Source organism: Paralichthys olivaceus, chromosome 14 (assembly GCF_024713975.1).
Source record: "Paralichthys olivaceus isolate ysfri-2021 chromosome 14, ASM2471397v2, whole genome shotgun sequence".
NCBI lineage: Eukaryota > Metazoa > Chordata > Actinopteri > Pleuronectiformes > Paralichthyidae > Paralichthys > Paralichthys olivaceus.
The window spans coordinates 23,749,954-23,775,664 of NC_091106.1; the positions used below are offsets into that span (position 1 = coordinate 23,749,954).

The following is a 25,711-nucleotide window of genomic DNA, read 5'->3' on the forward strand; positions in this document are numbered from 1 at the left end:
GCTCTACATAGATATATATATATATATATATATATATATATATACAGACTAAACATTCTCTCTTCTTTATTTCCTGTGTGATATATTTTGGTAATGCAGCGTCTCCTGGTGACCGAAGGCTCAATGTTGTACGAACAAACTGATAACTGAGCGACAGATGCTGTAAATCAAAGAGTCTGTTCAGTGTCTGAGAGGACAAACCTTTTAACCCTCCTCCTCCTCCTCCTCCTCCTCCTGTCTGACTGATGGATGGAGCATTCTCTCCTCTGTGCACTTATTTAATCATCCTTCCATTATGCACAATCGAACCCCTCCTCCTGAAATACGACCAAATGCCCTCGTCTGACTCCACACGTCGTCCTGTGACTCACCGTGAATCAATAAGATCAGAGGTTGAGCTTTTATCCTCCATTAAAGAGACTGTGGTGTTTTTTCTCTTTGTCCTGACGGAAGCTGCTCACCCTCAGATCTATTCTATAGATTCTCCCCACACAGAAAACCTTTTATTCAGCTGCTCTGTTATAATCAGAAATATCAGCTTTCAAGCTCGGATGTTTATAGAGTTAAAAAATCACAAATAACTGAAATACGATGGAAAACACATCGAGGCTAATCCACGTTGAAACTGGAGCTCGAGTCAGAATTAAACCTGAGTTTCTTCAGAAGAGACAGAAGAAACAAACGCTGCACGAGAAGGAAATAAAGTGACGCTTCGATTGGGTGAATCTTTTTTTTTGTTCTTTTGACTTTTTTTTGGCAAATTAAAACTAATCTCACGTCAAATGAAGAAAAATAAAACATTTCATCAACGTCCTCTTCAATCTGAGCAACGTGAAGCATTTTGGTTTGTGCATGAGATCAATAACAAGCCTGATGTTTTCTAGCTTCTCCAAACTTACTAATCTGATCTGTGTATAAACAGTTTACATATAGTTTATATACAGTATATATGTATAATGTGACTGCATGTGAACATATACAATGTATATACTGTATATACAGATATATATATATATATATATATATATATATATCTGTGTGTGTGCTGTTCTGTCTCTCTCTATCACTGTTGCTGGCCCCCCCCCCCCCCCAGCCCTACTGAGCATGCTCCGACTTGTGCTGGCTCCTCCTCCGCTGCGCCAGCTGTGCAGCCTCTGGACCACGCCCCCTGTTCACCTGACCCCGCCCCTCAGAGGTAACCAATCAGTGCGTGTGTTCCAGGATTTTATTTCTGTTCATTAATCACTTCATTCGTTTGTCTTTGTCTCAGAAAACATTTTTAAAAACTTGAAGATTAGAAAGGAGATAAAACAACTTTTACAGAATTTAAACGGAAATCATGAAAATAAAAATAAATTCTAGTAAAAATACAAAATCGAATGCGTTGATTTGTCATGTTGGTGACACACTGGGACGTTTGGACTCCTGACTCTCCACAGAGTCAACGACTGCTCTGATGCTCGTCACCCTCTGTTTGTGTTTCTCGGTGATCTCGGTCGGAGGTTCTTGTTCCTCGGGATTTCATTTGTAACCAGGCGTGTTGCGTTTGTGTGCAGGAGGAAAGTCCAGCGTCTGCTAAAGTTCCTGTTTGACGTGAAGACTCATCTCGTACTTAGGTCGTGTTCATGCTTCAAACATGACGTGTGATGTCATGTTTGTGTCGACCTTTGCCTCTCATGTGGGTCTCGTCCATCGTCTCTTTAGAGGACACAGTAGATGGATGGATAGACGCACAGACAGACGGATGTGTAGACAGATCGGTTGATAGACAGCAGCAGTAGGTGTTTCCGGTAATAAAGCCAGGTTGCAGGTCGTCATGGTGACCTCTGCTGTTGTCGTCTCTGCAGCCTGAAGCGACAGTCGGCCGCTGGTTTCAGCCTCCAGCACAAAGCTGCAGTCTCCAGGTACAAACACCTGCAGGGATCCAACGCTCATCATCATCACCACCATCTGCCTTCGGCTTCTTCCCTTAAACTCCTCCCATGAGAGGAAACAAGGCCTCAGTCTGCTTCAGGAGAAAAAGTCAAAGTGTTTATGTCTGTTTTGAACGTCCAGTCCTCAGTGACTCGTCCTGGCTGTGTTGAAACGAACAACATGAAAATACTTTTTTGTCTGTGAGAAGTTATTTTTCACTTCTGTGTAGACGTCAGCCAGGACTTTTACAAAAAGACCACAAACTTCTGTCCTGCGTCTTTTTATGACGACACACTTCAGAAGCACCTTTTTCTATAACTTATATCTGATTCTTCCAAGTTTGTAAAATACAGAAGACCCGACATCTTTTTTTACGAGTCGTCTTCTTAAAGGTTTGAGACGCTCAGTTTGTTGACTTCCTGTTAAAAAGGTCGAGAGTTCACGTTAACTCTGCCGTGAAGAATGAAAAGTGGTTTTAATTTTCAGATTTGATTCTAAAGTCGGTTCAGATGATTCAATGATGATTCTGTCTGACGCAGACTGAGGCCTTAATCTTTGTGGGTGACCCTGATGGGAATCGAACCTCTAACCCCGGCAGCTTCATCATTTCACCATCTGAGTAGTGAACCGCAGCTCTTGTTCTTGAGTTGAGTTGTTGTGAGTGCGGCTGTGGGCTAACAGTCGTCAGGCTGGTTTCCTCTGTTCTGTTGTCCTTGTTGCTGCTTCACTGTGTTTCCGTCACTTGTGTAAAGTTTGAGAGAGTCTGATAAATAAAGTCTTTACACTGTGAGGATGTTTCATGGTGTCTGACACATGAAGACAGACGGTGAGTTAAAGGTTGAAACTGCAGATGCAGCTCGATCCCTGCAGAGAGTTAAAGGTTAAAAGTCGTCTTTGAAGTGAAGGATTGTGGGTATTCGACGAGCTGCACTGACTCTTAACATCTGTTTTTATTGTGACTGAAATATTTGCTGCTCCCTCCTCCAGTCCGTACGTTCAGCCTCCTGCCATGCATCAGGCTCCACAGGCCCCGCCCCCGCAGCACTACCAACACATCCCGCAGCACTACCACCAGCCCCCCACGCAACACGCCCCACCCACTCAGCAGAGCTCCATTCAGATCCCGCTCGGCGCCGCCCCTCCGAAGGTGGTGAGCACCGCCTGTATCTACCCCTCGCAGCCCGGTGAGAGCGCCTTCACGCTGACTGACGACATGTTGATTGATTTATTGATTCTGATTGATTGGAAGTCTTCTTTTCCTCACCTCTAGCTCCGCCTCCAGCTCCGGCGCCGGTTCCATTCCCTCCACAGCCTCGCCCTCCGGCCGCCGCCCCGGCCCCACCCCCGGCAGCTGATGCCAACAGACCCCCCTGGGTGACCGACAACAGCTTTGCCGACAAGTTCGACCCCAGTAAGATGACCACCACCACCATGAAGGTGCCGCCGCTGCCCCAGGCCGCCCCTCCTCCGCCAGCGTTCATCCCCAATCCCTCCCCTGTTGCACCTATAGCTCCCAGCCCCGCCCCAATCACCCCCAGTCCCGCCCCTTTCCCTCAAGTGGCGAGGGGCGTGGCGCAGAGGGCGGAGAGGTTCGCCGCCAGCAGCCGTACACCTCTGTGCGGGGCCTGTAACAACATCATCAGGTAATTTTACTGCTTTTCAGGAAAACAAGAAATCTCTGGATGATTCTGATGAAATAATAGAAACATGTCGTTTGCAGGGGCCCCTTCCTCGTGGCCCTCGGCCGCTCCTGGCACCCGGAGGAGTTCAACTGTCACTACTGTCACATGTCTCTGGCTGACGTCAGCTTCGTGGAGGAACAGAACAGCGTTTACTGCGAGAACTGCTACGAGGAGTTCTTCGCCCCGACCTGCGCTCGCTGCAACACCAAGATCATGGGGGTGAGACGCTCCACCTGTCTGTCCACCTGTCTGTCCACCTGTCTGTCCACCTGTCTGTCCACCTCTACCTGTGAACCAGACCAAGTGTTACTCTGTTGAGAACCCGGCCGTTGTTTTGAGTCAGGCTGTGTGTTGTGTGTTGTGTGTTGTGTGTAACAGGAAGTGATGCACGCCCTGCGGCAGACGTGGCACACCACCTGCTTCGTGTGCGCGGCCTGCGGTAAAGCTTTCGGTAACAGCCTCTTCCACATGGAGGACGGGGAGCCGTACTGCGAGAAAGGTACTTTGACTTTTACTGGTTTGATAAGTCAGAACATTTCCAGGGCTCAGAGGTCAAAGGTCAGAGAATCCACTTTAAAATCCGTCTCTGTGTGTGTTTGTGTGTTTCTCTCAGATTATGTCTCGCTCTTCAGCACTAAGTGTCATGGCTGTGACTTCCCAGTTGAGGCGGGGGATAAGTTCATCGAGGCTCTGGGTCACACTTGGCACGACACCTGCTTCGTCTGCGCGGTAAGAACCACAAACATGGTGGACGGCGACGGACGCCGTTTGACCTCTGACACATCGTCCAGAACAGTGTCTAAGTTTTCAGTGTTTTATTATAAAAGCAACAATATTTAAACATGTGAGTTTAAACAAGTGAGTGTGAAGGTGGAGAACGTTTCCTCCTTCGCTCCCTGAGCGTCTGTTCTCTCTCTCTGCTGAGTGGGTTCATCTCCTGAGAGAACAAGTGACTGAGAGTCTCCATCAGCTGAAGAGTGAAGCTGAACTGAGATCAGTTCTTAACAACCAGAGTTTATCTCCAGTGTTCAGCAGAAACTTTAAAACATGAAGAATCTGAACAGTTTGTTACAGCAGCAGCTCCTCTGGGTCAGGGAGCAGAGGATCATGGGTAATACTTCAGTTCAGTGAGCTCAACGCATTGATCAGACACAGGGACCAACAGAGTCAATCACCACCTGAGGCTGCAGGGGGCGCTGCTGCTCAGTAAAGTTACATAGTGTTGCTCTAATTACATTTCAGAGTTTGGGTGAAAGATGTTTTCAGATGTTCGTCGCTCACTCGTCATCGTGTGTCCGCAGGTTTGCCACGTGAACCTGGAGGGTCAACCTTTCTACTCCAAGAAAGACAAACCTCTGTGCAAGAAGCACGCTCACGCCATCAACGTGTAGACGCAGCGGCGACCCCGCGCTCACTGGGAGGAGCCGACTGCGACACAAGACGACAACTTTTTCAGATGTGTGTAAAAGATCTTTGTGCAAAACTCCACTTTGGTTTGAGACTTTTTCTTTGTGCATTAATATTCATGTTTAAAACGCGGCCTGATGAATCTGCTGAAAACTCGAGGTCAGGAAGTTTCCTCTCGTTCATCACGAGGATTTTATACTTGACTTTTATTTTGATGATGTTTTCTACCAGAGAGGAACTGTGGACAGTTTGAGTATGGAGTCTTGAGTGTGCCAAATGAAATTACTGTAGAATGTTCCTGTACTTAATATTTCATAAATATGTATAATATTTATATTACACTAAATTAATAATTTAATTTAATTTAAAAAAATAATATAATTAAAATACTACAATATAATAATAAAAATATAGATTTCAGTCTCTAAACAACTGAATTAATGAAACACAATTTTTCTTTCTTAAATAAGTTTTTCTCAATTTATTTGTTAATAATTTTTATTTATAGACTAAATATAGAACTAGAATTATTATTATTATTATAATTCAGTGAATTTAATTTGTGATTTTCTTTTTGAAATGTTGAAACATTTAAAGATAATTACGATACAATAATAAATATTATATCTTTATTTATAGAGCACCTTTTAAAACAGCTTCACAAAGAAAAACAAGAAAACAAAACATGAGACACGAAGCAAATAAGTCATAAGAATCTAACTCTGTCACAGTCGAGCCTCCGTAGATGAAACTGCAGGAAACTTCATATCTTTTACTTTTTTCTTTTCTTTTCGCTGATGTGCCTTTTTTTATTATATTTTCAAAAAAGATCTTATGAATGTTTGATTTCAAACCAGAGTGTGTTTGTGGAGATACTAGAATATAAAAGTGTTTTTACTCGTCCGTGTTTTTTTTTTTTTGCTTTTAAAGAACTGCTTTGCCTCAGCGCTCAGTCGTGGACCGGGTCTGACGTGGATCTGAACTGACGTGTTGGTAGAAGTGAGAGTGACACTGAACGTGACGGAGGTTTTAAGAATTGCGTTCGTGGTCGTTTTGAACTCTGCCGAGTCGAGGCCGCTGCCGAGCGTCGACGCGTAGCTACTAACGTCTTCGACTCCACTTGCAGTAGCGAGAGTTTCAGTGCAACAAATAACCTTGGATTTAATATTTATTTTTTTGACCGTGTGATATTTATTGAGAAGCTAATATATCGTCACTGCTGCGCTCGGTGCTCGTCAGATTATTGGTTTGTTTGTTTCGTGAACGTTCGGCATCACAAGGTGTTTTTTTATTTATTTTGTAACGACACTGTAAATGTTCTCAAACTGTCGGAGCTTGAATTTTTATTTCGATTTTCACCACAAAGCCACAACACAGACCCACAGACTCTGTTCACGCTGCGGTTCCCCTCGTTTTTAGTTTTATGATTTATTTTCTTTATGTCACGAACACGAGATTCAAACTAAAGCTTAGCTCTGGCTAGCTTGCATTACCACTAGTAACCACAGGTTAAACAATTGCCTTATTTGTAGCGTGTCCCATTCATTTCAATTGACCAAGTGAAGCCAAAACATATTGATCGCCCCCTGGTGGCTGGCTGTCGTATCGATTATAAACTTAGTGGATGGGCCAAAGTAAAAATAATTTTTTTTTCTAAAGATGGTTTCTGTCATTTCAAGTTGTTCTCGAGTATTTTAGCTTTTTATCGTCATCCATCTTTATATACAGACACCGAGGCAGCAGCCTAGTGGCCGTCAGAGGTACTGCACCTAAACAAATATGTCCTGGTTCTTACAGTCGACAGAGTGAACAGAGTCTCAGCTTCACTGATGAATTAAATCGTTTCCGACTCAAGTTTCTTTGGAGAAATATTCACTCACTGACTCTGCAGAGTTTTGTGCCTTAACACCATCTGTGATCTGCATGTGTGTGACTGACACGTGCACTCGGCCTGGTCTGATGAGCCTGTGCACAGTTTTTACTCTGAATATTTTATACAGTAAGAGTGTGTGAGAGTGTGTTTCAGAGAGTGAATGTGTGCATGCAGAACAGTGTGTCACAGTTTGTCACAGCACGTCGAACGAGGCAACGTCAGTATTAGTTTGTGTCACTGCGTCGTGAAGAGTGAAGCTCCGACGCCACAGTTTAACTTTGTATTGGCGAGTGTTTGAACTGGTTTTAGTGTCGATGAGCTGAAACTGTGTCGATGTCACAACTCACGACTGAAGAAATGAGGAAATGTTGGAAAGAAGCTGACGTCACGTTGAGACCCTGCAGCTGTTTTACTACATTTCATCAACAGGTTTTAAATATTTTAGGAATATTTGTGTTGCGAGTTGAATAAACTGAATTTCAAACACTTGAAAACATTTTGTATGTTTATGAATATTTACTATTTCCTGCAGGAATCTTCAGATTAAATCAGAAGGGTTTATTTTATTAGTTTATAAAATGTAATTATTGTGAAAAATGTGACATGTGCATCAAACAAAAGACATTTATCTGCATTTATCTATGTGCATAGAAAGTGAATGAGAGAAAGATAGATAGATACTTTATTTATCCCTGGAGGGAAATTAAATCGTCACAGCAGCAGCAGCCATTTTTATCAATGTTTATTTCTGTGGAATTTTATATAAAATAATTATGTGTTAATATTGAATGTAAGTGAGGAAACGTCTCAACTTATAAACACACCCGGCCATTATTATTATTATTATTATTATTATTATCAGTGGTAGCAGTAGTAGCAGTAGTAGTAGTAGTAGCAGTAGTAGTAGCAGTAGTATTAGTAGTAGTAGTAGTATTAGTAGTAGTAGTAGTAGTAGTAATAGTAGCAGTAGTAGCAGTAGTAGTAATAGTAGTAGCAGTAGTAGTAGTAGCAGTAGTAGTATTAGTAGTAGTAGTAGTAGTAGTATTAGTAGTAGTAGTAGTAGTAGTAGCAGTAGTAGTAGTATTAGTAGTAGTAGCAGTAGTTGACCTGTTGGTCCTTGAACCACCACCAGGAGGCGCCTGAATCACTAGTAGATGAGATTTCAAAATAAAAGTCCTCAGGTTTCTACGAACACCGCAGCAGTGATTGGAAGCAGAGAGTAGAGGAATAAACTGAGAGCTCTCACTCCGCCTCAGTGTTGGGAGAACAAAAACGATCAGCTCCACTGTTTGAAGCAGTAGCTTCATGTTGACACAGATGTTTTGTTGTGTGAATTATTCCATAAATGAAATGATCATTGTTTGTTTTAGTTTCAATATAATGAATCAATGATTGATAGAAAAAAACTATTGATTAGATCGTCTCATATTTTAGATCCTGAGAAGTCAGACGTTTTCCTCAAAGTCAAACTGGACGTTCATCTCATCAGTTGATATCAAACACGAGCTGAAGACCTGACGAGAGGAACATTATGTGGGAGCATGTCGGTAAGTTAATATTTCTACACGAAGCAAAGCAACTAAAGGAAATACAGATTCCTGCATCACATCCACTCAGTGTGTGTGTGTGTGTGTGTGTGTGTACACATGTGGAGTTTATAAAGTACTAAAGTTACAGAAGTAGTTTTAAAGTTAAATTAGATTTTAATATTTTAGTAAAAAAAGACTTGAGCAACATTAGTTCAGCTGTTGTCTGATATTTAAAGATTGATGACATTGTTCATCTCGTGTTTTTAGGCGTTGAGGTCTCGACCTCATCAAAGTTATTAAATACTCTGATAATCTTTTATCTCATCTGGATTCTTCATGAATCATGTGGAATATCTTCTTAAATATAGATAACAGTGATGGTTGAATGCTGAAAGGAAGTTTTATCGTCTGTATTAAATGTATTTCATCTAATTTGGATTAATTGTCCTTCACTGTGTTTGAAGCTGAGAATGTTCAGTGAATTAAAAATCTTATTTTAAGTGGATTAAATAAGAGAATGGAAGTCAGTGGTGGAGAAGTCGGACAGTGGGCCAGTGGTAACAGATCCAGAGTCAGGAGATCAGCTGGTGAATCAATGAATCTGTTTCAGGAAGTGATCTGAGGAAACTGATAGTGAGTCAGCTCCCTGCGGTTCTTTCTTTGAGCCGCGGAGTGAGACGTCCCTGCGGCCACAGAGGATCTTGGAGCGGCTGGTTCTCCATCGGTCGGGAACGTCTCCTCGCGCCGGGAAACCTCACTCTAATGTCGGCGTTAACCCGCCGGGACCTCGGCCTGGAGCCTCTGCCGTGAAGTAGCGTCCGCAGCAGCGCCACGTCCGCGGGAGCGGAAGCGAAGGAAGCCGGAGGAACGAGCAGGTAAAGCGGGATCGATCCCTAACTTCGCTCCCTGCCCGCGGGTCCGAGCCCGACTTTTCTGGGCTCCGTCTACGCACTGGAGCAAACGCACTCTGTCGGTGTGTTCCGAAGAGACGCGGCGTGTTTTCATCTCTTCGTGGTTCCGTCGGATCCAGTTTGTGTTGTTGACGTTGTGTTTCAGTTTGTGTGTCTGTGTGTGACGTGGAGACAACCCGACGACAACGTGCAGGACTCACCGAACAGATTTAGTGTGTCTGAGTGTGTGTGTGTGTGGGGGGGGCGCGCTAGGTGATAGACGGGTCCCTCCGGCTGCTGCCGTGATAAAAGTTGGTCGCAGCTCAGTTCGTCGGTTTTCACTCGTTCGGATCCAAAGTTTCGCTCAAACACTTGAATTCGCCGGTTGTTGTTCACGCGTCAACTTTTTATCGCAGGTTTCTGGAGATTTTCCCGGTGAACGTTGAGCGAAACGCGCATTCCTGAGTTAGCTAGCTCCGCTCGGCTCCGCTGTAATTAGACTTTAGCTTTAGCTCCCGGCTAACTCCGCTCAGTCACAACATATCGACATCGATCACCGATCGATATCGTCTCGCGGGCTTCGCAGCCGCTAACGTGGAAACTTCGGCAGCGGAAACTTTTGCGGAGTCACGATTAACTTCGTGCGAAGCGGACACGTGTCCGGTGAAAAGTCTTTAAATCAAAGCGTTTGTTCGTTTGTTAATGATTCTCTCGGAAGTTTCCTTTGTTAGTTGGTTGTTATTGTTGTTGAGCTAGTTAGTTAGCGTCGCGTGCTAACTTCGTCATGAAACTCAAACAACTTGAAATCTCAACTTTGCTGTTTATCTCTCTCACCTGGTTTTGTTTCCATGGTGATTGTGCTCCTCTCTCACCTGGGAGGAAAGTACTTGTTGGAAAGTAACTGAGTACTGCAGGTACTCTTACTTGTACTTCAGTACAAAGATCTATTACATTTTTACTTCAAGTTATTAATGAGGCAGCTTCAGTTTCTGTTCAAATCACAGAGAACTCATGAAGAGTGGATGTAATGAGATCATTTTAAATATTAATGGAAGAAAATGGAACCATTGGTGATAAATGTTTTATTTTTCATGGTAAAGTACTGGAGAGGTTTAGCTGCTTTAACTTTTTAATCAATCAAATAATAATGATAATATTATTATAGAGCTTTTAAAGGAACTCAGACACATAGAGATTAAAATCGGGATAATGAACTATAATCATGTTGACAACATTGTGACGGTGTCGATCTGTTTTCTGAGTCACAGCATGAATATTAAAGTTGATTATGAATTCATAACACAATCAGTTCATTTGTTCATAATATAAATAACAAATCTACCGTTTGAACATTTCACACAGTGAAGAATTAGCAATATTGTAAAAACAATCAAGAGCTGATGAATGCATAATTGTTTCTGTGTTTTTATTGGTACAGTGCAGGACACTGAAGACGAGTCAGTGTGAGGACATTTTAATGGATATTATTACTGTAAACCTTGAACAACAGTAGTACTCCAGTTGTCTGACAGTGAGAGATTAAAGATGATAACATTGTTCAGTCTCGTGTGTTTGGACGTTGGGGTCTGGACCTCATCTTGTTCGTCTCATTTTATCTGTGAAACACTTTGGTTGTTTGTTTTGGGGCTTTAAATGTGGACTGGTGTTGTGAATCAAACGCAGCCTCGTGTTGTTGTGAGTCTTTGTGTCTCGTCCAGCTCTCATGACTGCAGCTCTTTATTTCCTCCTCTCGTTAACTCGTGTGTTCTGATTGGGAACCAACTGTTAATCAGCTGCTTTGATTTCCAGGAAAAATGTGGGAATGTTCAGCTTCTGTTGATGTTGATGAGGTTGATGAGGTTGAGGATGACAGGCAAAAGTAAAGTGAACATGTGTGTGTGTGACTCGGTCCGAACAGGAAGCTGCTGCTGCGTTTGTCTGCTGATAGTAAACAATCTTTATTTTGAATTGTGTGTTTTGATGAGCTGCATTAATGCGGCCGCTCAGTCTGAAAGGATCGGTCATGTACTGTGGTGGAATGTGTGTGTGTATGTGTACATTTACTCCACCACTGTACTCCCCTACAAATATAAACACATGTACTTGACTTGAGTCTTTGAATGCAGCTTCCTACCTGATACTCCTGTACTTTTTCTAACTGTGATGTCATTTCCTGGAGAGTCTTCTAATGCTTCATATCTCTAAAAGACGACACAACCTGTGAGCCTAAAGGTCAATGAACCATAATACATGATTACAAAGTACTAAAATTATAAATCAACAACTTTGCTCATCAGATTTGGCTAAAAAATCAAACATATTGAAACTATTGTCTGTTTCATTCAGCCTCACACAGGAAACGAAGGGAAACTGACCAAAGTGCACAAGTAGTGCAACAAAACAAACAGCACTGACAGTTTCTCCTGGAAGATGTCGATCATGTTGCAGTTGCTGTTCACGTGAAAATGGTCAGAAACGGTTGTGTAATAAAAAAAGGAGAAGCTGAGACACACCCCCACACACACACACACACACACACACACACACACACACACACACCATGTGGAGTGTGAACAAAGGATCGTTGGTTTGAAACAGTCACAGAAATGGTCGGACACTGAACTTGTTCACACCCGACGTCAACATCCGTCTCAAGTGATTCAAACTCAAGTGGCTGATTCGGATTAGAACCGTTCACACCTGACGTTTGCAGAAATAAACAGGAACATCGTTTACCTTTGCATCCTCGCCTCCTCCCCTTCCTCACTTCCTCCCTCCCCTCTTGAGGGAGAGCGAGAGGAGGGTGCGGTGTTAAAAATTAAAATCTAGTATTATCCATATGCCAGACAGCTGTACATTCCACAGCCAAGCCCAGGATCTCTGTTACAGAAATAACGGACTGACAGACAGTCAGACCACAACAAGAGGGAGAGAGAGAAGAAAAAGACAAAATATGAATTTACATTCTGCAACTCGGAGCAGTTGAGTTTTCATCACCTGTTTTCTGTCAACACGCACGTTCTGTTTTATGCACTACAACAGCGAGTGTCGTTAACTTTCATTATCACTTAGTCGGAGAGATTTTTTCTTGATTCTCCGTTAACATGTTTCGTCTGTGGATCGATCACAAATCCTGATTTCTCAAAATTTGTCCAAACAAACTGTCTGACAGTTAAACATTTTCTATTTTCTTTCACGTTAGTCAGAAATGTCTCCAGTCAACGAGCTTTAGAAAAGTCTTGAACTTAACTGAATCTGCAGAAACCACAGTGGCAGTCCATAAATCTCCGTTCTGTTGTCGAACACTGAACACACACTTACATTTAATTTGCTCCTCTCGTTGTGTAAGTCAGTCGTAGTGACAGAAAACAACAACTGGACTCGATTCTGGAAAAATGATTCATAATTATTATTTATTTGTGTTTTTTATACAAAGGCCCACAGATACATTGACAGACTTTAATCTGTGTGAAGGAGTTTTTCTCCTGGACGCTCCGACCTCAGGGTGTTCGTGTAGTTTCCTCTTTATTGTCACACAGCAGTTGTGTTTGCGGAGCCAGTGTGGAAGCTTCTCCTCAGTTAAACGAGGAGATGAATGTGTGTTCAGAGACGGACAAAGGTTAAAAGCTGATATCCATCCTGTCACCTGTCTCATCTCTTTGTCCACTGATTGTGTATCATTCAGTGATAAGTCTGGGGTGTTGTGTTTTGTAGCAGCAGATCTATTCTTGACACCAGAGCCCGTTCGGTCCTGACCTCTGTACTGGGACCAGACCAGCGTCCAGGAAAGCTCTGGAGTCTGGTGGGGGAGTGTCACGCTGCTTTTGGAAAAATCCATTATCAGCCAGTGGCTTTTAACTCGGAGAGTCAGATGTTGTTGTCGCACAGTCCAGGGCCTGGAGTCGTAAAACCAAACCATGCAGCGCTGTGCTGCTGTTTCCAGAGTTCGAGAAGTGAGTTTGAAACCACAGTGAAGGTCCACGCTGTGCTAAAACATGAGGCCCTTGATCAACAAACTAATAAATGATCTGCAGCTGCGATGCTTCGTCCATTAATTGATCGGTCCACATAAAAAAATCTGTTTTCAGCCTCTTCAGTTTGAAGATTTCCTGATTCTCTCTGTTTTATATGAATGTTGTTTAAGCAAAACGAGGAATCTGAACATTTCTGAACAAACTAAACGATGACTCGAGAAGATGATTTTAATAAATGGTTGTTCTGTTAAAGCCGCCCTGAGGCGTTTCCTTGTCCCCCAACAGTTTCTGTGTTTGCTCGAAGTCGTCGTGCGCGTCCTCAAGACCTTAACGTGTGGAGAAGGTTCTTCTTCTCTTCCTTTGTTGGTGCGTTGCTGTGTTTCTCGGCACAACGCTGCCACCTGCAGGTCAATGGAACAGTGAGATATCGTGAGCAGTGCTGTGCGTTTGGTCGTATATCTGTGATGCGGTTGTTTGATAAATTCATTTAGAGATTATTCAGCAGTTGAGTCGTTTGTTTAAACCTCCTGATTTGTTTGTTGGGTTCATACTTGCTCTTCTTATGGTTGGCAGTTCAATTCCCAGCTCTTCCTAATGCGTTTTCTTGAGCAAGGCATTAGACCCGACACCTTGCATGGTGTGTTTGCGGTTTATGAAATTCTTCAATTCTTTGTTTATTTTTTTGACAGAAATGTTTCCAGAGCCCATCAGTGACGAATAGTTTGCTTTTAGAGTTTCACCTCTTATCTGTTTTCTTTTGCAAAATTCAAAATAAGTGAAAGAAAATGTACAGAATAAATCAGTTTTCTTTGCTTTTCCTTCTCTTTGTTTTCTACACATCCGTCTTTTCTTTGTTCTCCATTTTAGATCATTTCTTTTAATTCTGTGGCTGGTTTTTTAGGATCTGTGTTAATCTGTGTTTTCAAACAGTGACGCTCCTTTTCTTGTCTGACTTGCAAGACCTTTCTTTTTCCATCCCTGTTTCTTTTCCCCTCACTTCTCTCTATTCCTCTTTTCAGTCTCTCCCTCCTCTGCCCGCTCTACCTCTTCTCAGTTTTCTCTCTCCTGGGACTCTTTCCAGTCTTGGAGGCTGAGCTTTGGGATCTCTCTCTCTCTTTCCTCTGCTCTATTTCTATCCCTCTCTTCTCTTTTTTTCCCCTCCTCCATTTCTTCCTCTTTATTTTTCCCTCCTCCACCTCTCGCTCTCTCTTGGAGTGTGTTTCCAGTCTCGGCGGCTGAGGATCAGATTACTCAGGGAGTCTCGAGGCTCTGGCGAGGTGGCAGTGGTGGAGGTGGAGGAGGGATGGAGCAAGGGAGGAGGTAGGGAAGGAGATCAGGTTTCACATCTCCAGTGCTCTCCTCTGTCTGCCTCGCCCCCCTCCCCCCCGGCGGCCTGGAGACAGAGTGGCTGAGCCGAGAAGGAAAACATGCAATCCACCCCTCTCCTCCTCCTCCTCCTCCTCCACCGTAGGTCCAGCCTCTCGCTGCAGCAGAGCAGATAAATAAAGGCAGTAAATGAGAGCTGAGCACACAGAGGGATGATTCTTCACCTTCTTCACCTCCCCCTCCATCCCTGCAGAGATATTTTATATCCTGCACCGTGTGTATTCATTCTCCGGGATGTGTGGCAAAGGTGAAACTGCTTCAGGGAGACTTTTTTTTTTTTGTCCAGACGACCAGAGCTGAGGATCAAACCTGGACTCAGAAATCAGTGAAATGTGACTGAACGCAGGGAGGCCGAGGCAGCGGGGCCGCTCCCGTGCTGCTGTTTGTAATTGTATAGACACTTGTAGCTGCAGCAGCAGCAGCAGTCTGTCGTCTCTGAGCTCTGTTATCTTGTCTCAGTGCTCTACTTAAAGATTCTCAGGTTCGCTCACTGGGTCAATGACATTAAAAAGCATTTTTAAGTTGTTAGAGCCGCAACTCACCGTTAATCTAATCGTTCATTAAATGACTCACAGGAAAATATTAGAAATGAGGAAAAAAAAATCAATCTCTGTATCTTCAGAGTATCAAGTGTCTTGTTTTATCTTGAAGTCAGAAATATTCATGAAATGGATTTTAGATCTGAAAACAGCTGTAGACTAAAACTAAAGGATAAAAACAGAATAATTGATAGAAACTAGTTTTTGTTTCAGCCCCGATTAGTTTTTTCCTGAATGCTCTTAATTGTTTTCTGTCTCTAATTAGATTAATTATTGTAGCTCAGTTTGTTCACGTGTGCCAAGATGTTCTTAATATTTTCAAACCAAAGTTTTTGCGGACTAACAAACAGATCTCTGTGCGACACTCCGTTCTCTGCCCTGACTTCAGACGAAGGTCGAATCAGCGTCCATGTTGACCGTCTCCAGCGGCTCCAGTCGTCCTTTAATGGTATTGATCTCTGCCTTAAATACACTCAGCCCATCCCAGTGAATAATTCAGATTGCCTCGACCACAGCGGCAGCAGAATGTTCCTGTTGGCTCTGACAGAAAGCGTTCTCCTCTGCTGCCCGCTGTGGTCGCCTCTATTTTAAGTCAAACCTGACTCTTTTTTTTTTTCACCCGCTGCGAAAATGAGATTATTTGTGGATTGTGTGTGGTTTTTTTGTGTGTGGTCATGTGACAGCAGGGAAGACAACTGCATTCCTCAAGAGTTCAAACATCTGAGCGGTTGACCGGAGCGCTCCGAGGACTGTGACTCTGCAGGGATGGAGTCAGATCTTTATATAGAGCTCACGACAATGTTTTCTGTTCCGTCACAACAAAGCTCGTCACTGAACATTGATTTACTGTAAATAACTTTCAGTTTATTTTACATTCAGAGAAATAAATGAATCTACACATTCAGAGAGAAGTTATATTCACAGCAGACACCCTGTCTGTCCGTTGATTTATTAAGTCAACCAGTTAATCAGCAAGTACTTTGTGAATTAGCTTTTTAATATCATATATATATATATTATTTTATATTAAAGCAATATTTTCTTTATTTTCTTACAATTATTTGATCATATAATCTGGAAATTAGCTGCAGGGCCTCTTTCGGAGCCTTTGAACCAGCAGGATTTGTGGATGTGATCACTCTCTGTGGCTTCTTCTCATTTGCTGTGGTTTAAACTTCTTTAAACTCCCCCGGTTTCATTGTTAAGAGAAGATGACCAAATCTAAAACAAAACTGAAAATGTCATTGTTCCATTTAGGAAATCTCTCTTGTGAAGGTTTTTCAATAAGAAATCAATAAACCATTTGTCTACATCATAACGAGGACAAAGTTATTGGTTCAGTAACAAAAAACTAATTTAGTTTCTAAACAGCAGGAAGAGTAGAACTGAACCAGAGCCCCACGTGCAGGTCTGGTTGAGTCCAGTTCCTTCTTCATTCTTGGGGGAGATTTGCTTTTCCTTTCTCAGTAATCCTGCTGCCCGATAGGTGCAGTGATCCCTCTGAAGTGACGGTGGCCCCTGGCCTCCAGCCCGACCCCTGGCCCCATGACTCCGCTGTCCTGACCCCCTGTCAGATCGCAAGTTACACAGTCATCTCCTTCTCTACCTGGATTAGAGCGTCCGATCGACTTCACAGTGAGAGATGGTCTTTATTCTTTCTGTGGTCCAGGAGGTTTCACATCGAGTGTCTGGTTAAGTTGAAAAGACTTTTGATGAGTCATAAATCTAATATTTACTCAATTTAAAACACTGACAAACATTTGTTCAGTTTAAATTAGAGCTGCAGGGATTGTTCAACTTATCAATTATAGATCGAGCAAATATTTTGAGAATGGTGCAATCCTCATTTTCAAGCAAAAACTACAAAGATACTCTTTTTTCGTACGTTAAATTAAATATCTGTTGATTAAAGTTCCAGTGTGTAAGATTTAGGTGAAAGGATCTGTTGGCTGAAATTTAATGTAGAATAATTCTCATGATGTTTTCATTAGTTCATTTCATCTAAATATTATGAATTGTTGTTTTGTTTACCCCAGAAAAGACCCTTTATATTTAAATACTTTATATTTAAAGACTTTATATTTAAAGACTTTATATTGACATGGAGGGGACCCTCTCTAGAGGCTACCCCAGTTTCTTTTTCATGTTTGGAAGGAGAGGGGGAGGTGAGGGGGTTTCAGCTGCAACATGACACTTCAACACTAGATATCACAAAATTCTACACTGTACCTTTAACTGATAATGATAAAATAATAACCATCATTTGCTGCAGGCTTATTGTACAGTGTATAGTCAGTAAGTCAGTATTCTGTTGCTTGAAGGAGTTTCAAACCCGCTTCATGTTTTTCAGACTGTTTAACCAAAACTTAAGAAGCACAGTTTCCAAAGTGACCTTGAAAAGAAAAGCAGCGAATAAAAGAAACGTATCCTGTTTCTGAAATTATTAATAGATAAATGCCACAAAGCAGCAGACACTATTTTAAGTGACTGTGAAAACTGTGTGAGGGATTTGCAACCGAGATGGTACATTTTTTTGTCTTGGTAATTTCTTCTTTCATTTGGAGTCTGTTGAGCTGGTTCTCTGGCCCGACTCTACGCAGCAGGCAGTGGTTTTATTTTCTTGGCCGTCCTGCAGGTTGTAGCCATGAGGAAACATCAGCCCAGCACACAAACCTCATTGCTGAGTTTTCCTGCTCCGCCCAAGCTCCTGTGAACGCAGCGCTGCTCCCCCCCTCCCTCCTTTCTGGTCTTTAATTTCAATTAGCTCTGGCTGCTGGTTGACTTTGATGGCATTAGTCTCTCCTCCCAACCTCCACACTCGTCCCTCAGCTCTCGTCTCTCCCCTGTTGGTTTTACGAAAGCTGCTGGCTTTAACTGCTGCGATCGGGATCTGAATGCTTCGCTTCACTTCCTGCCGGCGCCCAGCTCGCCATGCACCCCGTCCTTCTAGCAACAGATAATAAAACGATGCAAGTGTTCAGATGTTTCCTGGCAACAAGATGCTTTTATTAGACTGAGAAAACAGTGAGGCTGAGGAAGAAATAAACCAGTGTTCTGGCCTCCTCGGGTCATGATTAAAAACGTTTTTACTGCAGTTGGAGTGAAGGGATAAAAGTAGATGTGGTTTTCTGAAGTGCTGCTAATAGCATGGACGATTCTGGAGCCGATGAGTGTGATAGGGCTGCAACTAACTGAGATATTAGCACGAAGAAAACAGCCGACATTAATGCACAAATTACCCATCATCAAAAATAATTGTAGCTTAATGAAGTATCATCGCAGCTCTAAAAGATGAACCACGTTTTTGCTCGTGGTATGACGGTGTGATAGAAATTTAAACAAGCGTCACAAGATAACATGATAAACGAGTCAAGAGTGAAGGATTATGGTCTGGTGACTTGTCAGTGGCCTGACGTAGTTCTTACGACAGCTGTGAACAGAGGTGCTGCAGAGAGAGCGACAATTCTCTGAAGCAGTGAGTCTTCAGTGTAGAAAATGTCTTTCACAATATTCTATATTATTCTATATGTATTACTTTACATGTTATGTTTGATTGTAGAACCATAACGTCTTGTTTCATCATCATCATCATCATCAACCACCGTGTCTCTGGATTCATCTACACAACTACATTTGTATCTCTGTCGCTATGGTAACACGCTCTGTCCACACACCTCAGGAGTGTTGGAAGTTTGAAAACTCTGGAGCTGCGTTTTAGAACTGAGACGTTTCTAAACGATGACACAGTTGTTAAGAGTTCCACCTGTTCCTGGTTCTGAGCTAAAACATTTGTGAATGGTAACTGGTTTGGATGAAGCCTCTGAGCCTTGGTTTTCCACTGCTGATAAACTATCGTGTTTGAACAAGCTGGAGAATATGAGCCGCTGTGTTTAAAGCTCTGCTTGTGTTTCTGTGTGTTTATGTGTCATCACAGGCTGCATACCTCCACCTGCCTCTTACGTGAGGACTGGTTTCACAGCTTTCTCTGCACATTGTGGTTTCCCCTCTTCGTCGCTCGCAACGCTGGAATTTAATTTTAGCCATCGACTGTCTCAGTTTTTCATTTCGGAACAGACGTGGAACTCCAACTACTCTGTTGCCACACGCTGCCAAACTAATGATTGAAATGGTGAAATAATAACCTTTGTACAACTTTAATGGTTGAGGTTAAAATAAATTCAACTTGAAAAATAACCAGACTTTACCTCTGATGCGTTACCTACTAAGATAAACGGTTGGATGATAGTAAAGTGTCTTTTAGAGCAAAGTATCTCTGGGACCAGCAGCACACTGTCTGTGCACGATTCCAACTCTTCATCTAAGTACAATATTTGTTTTCCTGCTCATCTGGTGTAAACAATAAGGTCGTGTGTGTGTGTTACATAAAAATCTGGCTCCACTTGTACTGCAGCTGCTTTCAGTCAGATATTAGCTGAAGTATTTGTATTATTGAGTTTTGGGACATTTTTGATTTTTTTTCATGTAGATTTAAGAAAAGAGAAAAGAGCAGTGAGCGTGACAAAGCAGCAGAAAATGTCCAGTGAAGGCGTCGTCAGTGTCTCATATTGATTTTCCCTCCGCTTCCTGTTTCCCTGCGTCTCTCTCCCACTGTTGCTTTTCCTTTAAATAGCCTGTTCCTCTGTTTGTGGGTATAAACAGCCCAGAGCGACATGGCTGCAGCTTCCACTGAGGCTGGACTGTTGTGCAGATTAGCTTAGTGTAATCAGTGATGCATCATCTTCATCATCATCTCTCCTTCAGGCCAGCTTTGATTCTAGTATTTTCTTTTTTGAAGTAGAACAAATGAACCATGCAATGCACTGAATGGAAATGGCAGAAGTTTTTCCCTCAGCGAGTTACACAGATTTCTATGACGCTGTTAAAAATCCTCAGGTTTTCAACTGGACTAAAGTGTCTGCCGTCACAGATGAACCAGTTGTGTGTCGGAGTGAAGCTCGGCTCAGTTTAGCACATATTGACCAGACAGCCGACAGAGAATTATCCATGAACCCCAGTGACTCCAGAGTTTAAATGTTTGGTTGGATTCACTGAACAGTTTGAAGTTGAACCAGACCAATATGGGTAATTGGCATCCAATACTAATATTAAGGAGAAGCTAACCCCTGGTACTAATATGTAAAAACTGTCTAAGATTTATTCTGAATGTGTCGTTATCAAACCCTAATGACAGAAGTGTTATTGACGTTTGATATTTTACAGTTTGACCAGAAACATTATCATTAATAACTATGAATAAAAGAAAACAAACCAAATATATGATTTTTAGTTTTTCTCCAGCAAAGTTTTCTCTTTACAATCCTGAAGTTTTTCTCTTTTTTACTTATCTGTTTCCACTCAGCTGTTTGTATTCATCACATTTCACATAAAAATAGTTGAATGAAAAGCAGAGCTGTTTCACTTCAGTTCATCCTCGTGTGTGGGAGAGCAGGATCTGTTTTTCCTTCCGTCTGTCTCTTTTTCTTGGCACCGCCACTTTGTCCATAAATGAAGAGTGTTTCTTTTTTCTCTCTGTGTGTGTTGTGTGTGTGTGTTGTGTGTGTGTGTGTGTGTGTGTGTTGTACAGAGAGGCCACAGCTGTTTTATGCCAACCTCGTGACCGCTCTCAGCCCCCGTCTTCGGACATCTATTTTCTCCTCGTCTGTTCTATAATAAATCAGCGGCTGAATCCCCACTGCTTTTATTTTTTTTCAAACCCCTGGGGTGGAGTTGAAAACACTCTCACATGTGCACACACACACACACACACACACACACACACTCTGTGGAGCTGTCGGTCAGCTCATCAGAACACTTTTCCACACTGTCTTGAGTACATTTTCCAGCTGAGTGTGTTAGTTTTGGCGGCGGCAGGGTGGTATCGTGTGACGCCAGAGCCCCCACGCCCCTTCCTGAGAAAGCTGCCGCTCGCTGCCGACTCTGACCTTAGACCTCAACCTCATTTTATTAGTAATCATCACAACAGATCTTGCAGAATTTTACATCTGGATGTTTCTTCTCTCCAGAGGACGAACCCTTTATTTGTTTAGTGAACTTTGCTGCAGCGTCACCATCAGCACAAACTCCACTTATCTGGCTCGTGGTTGTGCAGTGTTCGTGGTCGCACAAGTGTTGTGTTGTAGTATAATTTGGGGTTAAGGAATTTTATTTAGATAGTTCTGCAGCTGTGTGAACAGCTTCCTGCTCAGCGTCTCAGACTCTGAAGTGGTCGGCCGGTGTTTGGTTCTCTCTGCTCTCTGAGTGAATATTAACTAACTCCCCTGACGTCTGCCTCCATGACTAAATAAAGCCTCCTCTGAGGAGCTCTGTGCCGTCAAATAAAAAGGTTTCTGTGTTGGCGAGGATAAGGAGGATGCGCCGACTGTCAGCCGCACTGCTCCACTTATCTCTTAACAAACAACAAGACAGTCACACACTGATCTAATGATGGAGCGGACTCATGTCCAGACGTCCTGCAGGAGCTTCTACGAGTCTGTCTGGAGATTCTTTTGGTCCATGAGGAGGTGTTTGGAATCCTCGATGAAGTTTCAAACAGATCCTGAGGGTTTTTTTCTTAAAGCTTCATTTAGATGTTGCAAACACTCAGCGATGGGATGCACAGGAGTTGAGTGAGGTTACCATGGTGTTTAGTGAGCGTTTACATGGGTGGTGTCGGAGTGTGTTACATGGGTTTTATGTGAATGGGCCTTTTAACGAGTCTGTGGCAAAGGGAGCTTCTCTCCTGCACAGAAAACAGTGAAGCTCCTGAAACGCCTCGTCAGTCGTCTGCAGCGTCTGAATCATTGTGATGTCACGACGCCCCAAAACAAAGGTAGAGTGAAAGTGGAGGCTGTCATTTCCTACAGTTGCTGGAAGTGGTTGACCAATCACAACAGAGTGGGCTTTATCAGAGGGGGGGGGGTCTTAAAGAGACAGGAGCTGAAACCAGGTGTTTGAGACAGAGGCTGAAAAGAGGAGCTGCAGCGATGGACACTGTGAGGAAAGTGATGTGTGAACATTAGAGCATGAAAACATTTGAGTGATAACACTTATTAAATTTATCAACCTGAATATGAGAAGAATATGTTTCCATTAAAAAACACGGCAGATTCAAAACTGAGAGTTTCCCACTGGTGTCAGTGTGACGCACAATGTCCGGTTTTATTTCAGGCTGCCGTCTCTCCGCTTATTTTTCTGATGCAACAGAAATCTGATGAAAAAAAGAGCGTGTGTGTGTTTGTGCGTGAGTGTGTGTGTCCAGACACACTGAGGGCATGCGAGGTATTTTAAGTCGGTTCCACTGATCCATGGGGGGAATCTAGGATCTGATGGATTTTAGAGTTTCCCATGGCTCTTACTGGTGTTCCAGGGCCCTTAGTGACACTCCATTGGATATTGAGTGTGTTCTAGTGGTTTCATGTAAAGAGATTACAATCGTCCTTGAGAGATTCAAGTATTCGTTCAGTTGATTCCTAAGCGTTTCCTTGGCAAAATGAGGATAACCTTGCCTGTAGCCTGACTCATCTTAACAGAACAGAGATGTTAAAATAAAACAGTCTGAGCTGTTGAGTAACCACATCGTTATAAAAGCTGTCAAAGTAAACATATATCGCTCATATCTATCATATCTAAACTATCTGTGACATTCACAGAGGTGCACACAGTCTATTGTTCCAGGTCCCTTGGCATTCGTTTGCTCTGTTGAAAGATTTTTTTCACACGTTAACCTGGTTTCACACCTGACAGCAGTAAATCGAGCTGCTCTTCACTCAGTGTCAGTTTAAAAATCTGAAGCTGTTCACTTTCCAGAAAAATGCCAAAGCAGAATTTCATTTTGTTCCAAGCGGTGCAGACACGTCTTCAGATGCATAATCGTGGAAATGTTCCCGGAAGCTCAAGTTGGTATTGGATGGATTTTATTTATCTGGAAGCCTGAAGATCATTGGTTTTTACATCTTTGTTTCTTCCTGGTGTTTCAGGTCGGTGGTCGTGATGTTGTCCTAAATCTGACCGGCCTCCTCTGCTTCAAGTCTACATTTCCCATGGAGCTGTGCACCAACACACACGCTGTTCAACCATGGAGCCACCATTCAGGTATGGAAAGACACACACACACACACACACACACACACACACACACACACGGTTCCAGCTCCGTTCCACCCTCCAGTCAGTGTAACGTCTGCAGGATGTTTATTGTGGTCTCATGAAAAACATTACTGGTTGGCTCTCTGCTCCCTTTGAGTCTCTCTCTCTCTCCCTCTCTCTCTCTCTCTCTCTCTGTCTCTCTCTCTCTCTCTCTCTCTCTCAAACATAAACATTACTTTTTGTGCTCAGGCACCAGTGATCACTCCTTATAACTGTATTATCCAAACCTCCCCCAACCCATCTCCCCTGTGTTTGAGGAGATTAACCTTCGACCCCCTGAGCTGAACCGATGGCAGCGTGGGCCAATCAGGAGGCTTTCTGACTTTTAATTGCAGGCTCTGATTGGGTCATTTGAGTTGTCATCTGGTTTGATTGATAACCTCGGTGCAAGAGAGCAGGAAGAGCGCTGATTACACGGAGCCTGAAGGGTGTGTGTGTGTGTGTGTGATATATAGGTGGAGTAATGCTTTGTAGAGTGAAAGAAAGTGTGTGTAATTGTGTGTGTTATAGGTTGAGTGTTTAACATAAACGTCTGGGATGTGTGTTGGACTTTGTGTGTAAAGGGTGAAGTCATGTGAGGAAAGATCGTGTGTTAAAATAAACAATTTGATTGATGGACAGAAAGATATTTTGACCATGAGAATAAGTGATTAATTGATTAATCACATCAATGATAAATATGAGTGTTGATTAAATAACAGTGGTTTTCAGGATCTCTGACCTAAAACTTGATCAAAGTCAAGGAAAGGTTCATAAACTGATCTAATTTGTTGAAGTCTAAACTTTTCTTGTCTTGCTGTTTGTCGTGCAAAGACTTTGTGGATGAGACCAGAGCTGCTCTCGTTTTCTTAAAAGCTGAAATCTTCGGATGATCCTTGCAGACCCTGTCTATCAGCTGTGATGGAGTCCGTTTTTTCCTGAGCACTTTGACATACGAGATGAGTTTCCTGCGAGCACGTGACTGTATGTATGTATGTTGAAATGAGGCAGATTGGTGCCTTTGTTTCAAACAGAGCCGTCCAGTCTGCAGCACAAAATCACTCCCATATGTCCTTCAACAGTCCCGCCCCCCTGCCCTCGCCGCCCAGCACACTTCCCTCACTTGCTGCGGCTCGACTCGGATCACATTGGCCCGGCCCGGCTCAGCCTGGCTCGGCTTAAAGTACAACCTGGTGACCTGTGACTGTATGTTTTTAACTACTGACTCAAAACCACAGATGCTACATGGAAAATAAAAAAACTCTGAAGGATCCCAGGTTAAAAAATTAGAATCTGACAAATCAGAAAACTTAGGAACATTGATTGTGTTGGGGCTGGTTTGCATTGTATTTACATTGAGTTTATATTCTTACATTATTGTTTTTATTTTTTGCAGATGTTTTTTGTCACTGACTCAAGAAGTAGGAACTTTCCTCCAGAGCTGTTTTAGCAGAAGTTGAAATCAGCTGTTTTATATATTATTACACTGTGTGATGCAATTACGGACACTTGCGATGTGGTGACGAAGAGATGAGTGATACTTTCCTCTTGTGACGTGATCAGCATGTGGAAATAAGCATGGGCGTTCGACAGTTTCTGGAGTTGATGTTATCTTTACTGCAGCTCAGTGAACGCACCCCCAGTGGACGACAGGGTCTGAATTCTGCTGTTTATCAGAAACTCTGCAGTTGGGTCATAAATTCCTCAGACACTCCTGTGACTGGTTTACGAGTCAGTGTGGTGAGCGTCCCTCCTCAGCCTCCTCCTCCTCCTCCTCCTCCTCCTCCTCTTCTTCTTGGAGAGTTTAAGAAGCTCATTTAAAAACGTAGCTGACCATTGAGTTAACAGATGTCAGTGTTTGTGTGTCTGCACAGAGAAACCACACTTTGGTGTAACATTTAAAAGTTGGGAATCCATTATCTGTGGTGATGAATCAACATAAAAGTGCAATATTAGTCTAAACTAAAGTTATTGGGTTCATTTAAATTAGGCTGTGTGCTCTGTGAGTATATGATTACCACATGTGGTTGGAGGAATATTCCTGTGCTGTTGTTGTTCTGAAGCCACATTTTAAATCTGTATTTACATATTTGATCATTTTACTTCTCGGATATGACAAACAAACTGTAACCGCTCAGACTTGAATCAAACTGGTGTTCAGCTCTGAGAGGTTGGATTCAAGTCATAAGTTATCAAAGCTTTGAGTCACATAAACACACCGACTGTGGCCTGCGCTGTAACACACACACACACACACAGAGAATACCCCCCCCCCCCCCCTCTTGTTGAGGGCCATCAGATGACTTCCTCCTGCCTGAACTTCATCACTGTCCTCAGCCAGTTCTGAGCAGGTCAGGTTGAAACATCTGGAGGTTGAAACTTAAAGAAAACTT

At 42.8% G+C, this 25,711-nt stretch overlaps 2 protein-coding genes across 15 annotated transcripts in view; both read left to right on the forward strand.

Moving 5' to 3' along the window:
* The window catches only part of LOC109647137 (LIM domain-binding protein 3-like), a 34,546-nt gene extending 27,176 nt beyond the window's left edge, over positions 1-7,370 (forward strand). For 6 of the 14 annotated variants that reach the window (XM_069538578.1, XM_069538579.1, XM_069538586.1 and 3 more), the window contains 8 exons: positions 1,094-1,195; positions 1,848-1,904; positions 2,902-3,098; positions 3,185-3,557; positions 3,635-3,815; positions 3,975-4,095; positions 4,210-4,325; positions 4,898-7,370. In XM_069538578.1, the coding sequence (XP_069394679.1) occupies positions 1,094-1,195; positions 1,848-1,904; positions 2,902-3,098; positions 3,185-3,557; positions 3,635-3,815; positions 3,975-4,095; positions 4,210-4,325; positions 4,898-4,987 (1,237 nt within the window). In that variant the 3' untranslated portion in view covers positions 4,988-7,370. The remainder of the gene's footprint in view (positions 1-1,093; positions 1,196-1,847; positions 1,905-2,901; positions 3,099-3,184; positions 3,558-3,634; positions 3,816-3,974; positions 4,096-4,209; positions 4,326-4,897) is intronic. The other 8 variants (XM_069538584.1, XM_069538590.1, XM_069538588.1 and 5 more) reach the window with 3 other exon arrangements.
* Positions 7,371-8,891: 1,521 nt separating this feature from the next.
* Positions 8,892-25,711, forward strand: part of LOC109641990 (bone morphogenetic protein receptor type-1A) — a 35,822-nt gene continuing 19,002 nt past the window's right edge. Inside the window, exons 1-2 of the mRNA XM_020106608.2 lie at positions 8,892-9,280; positions 23,171-23,285. The gene's annotated coding sequence lies outside the window, so the exon portion shown is untranslated. The remainder of the gene's footprint in view (positions 9,281-23,170; positions 23,286-25,711) is intronic.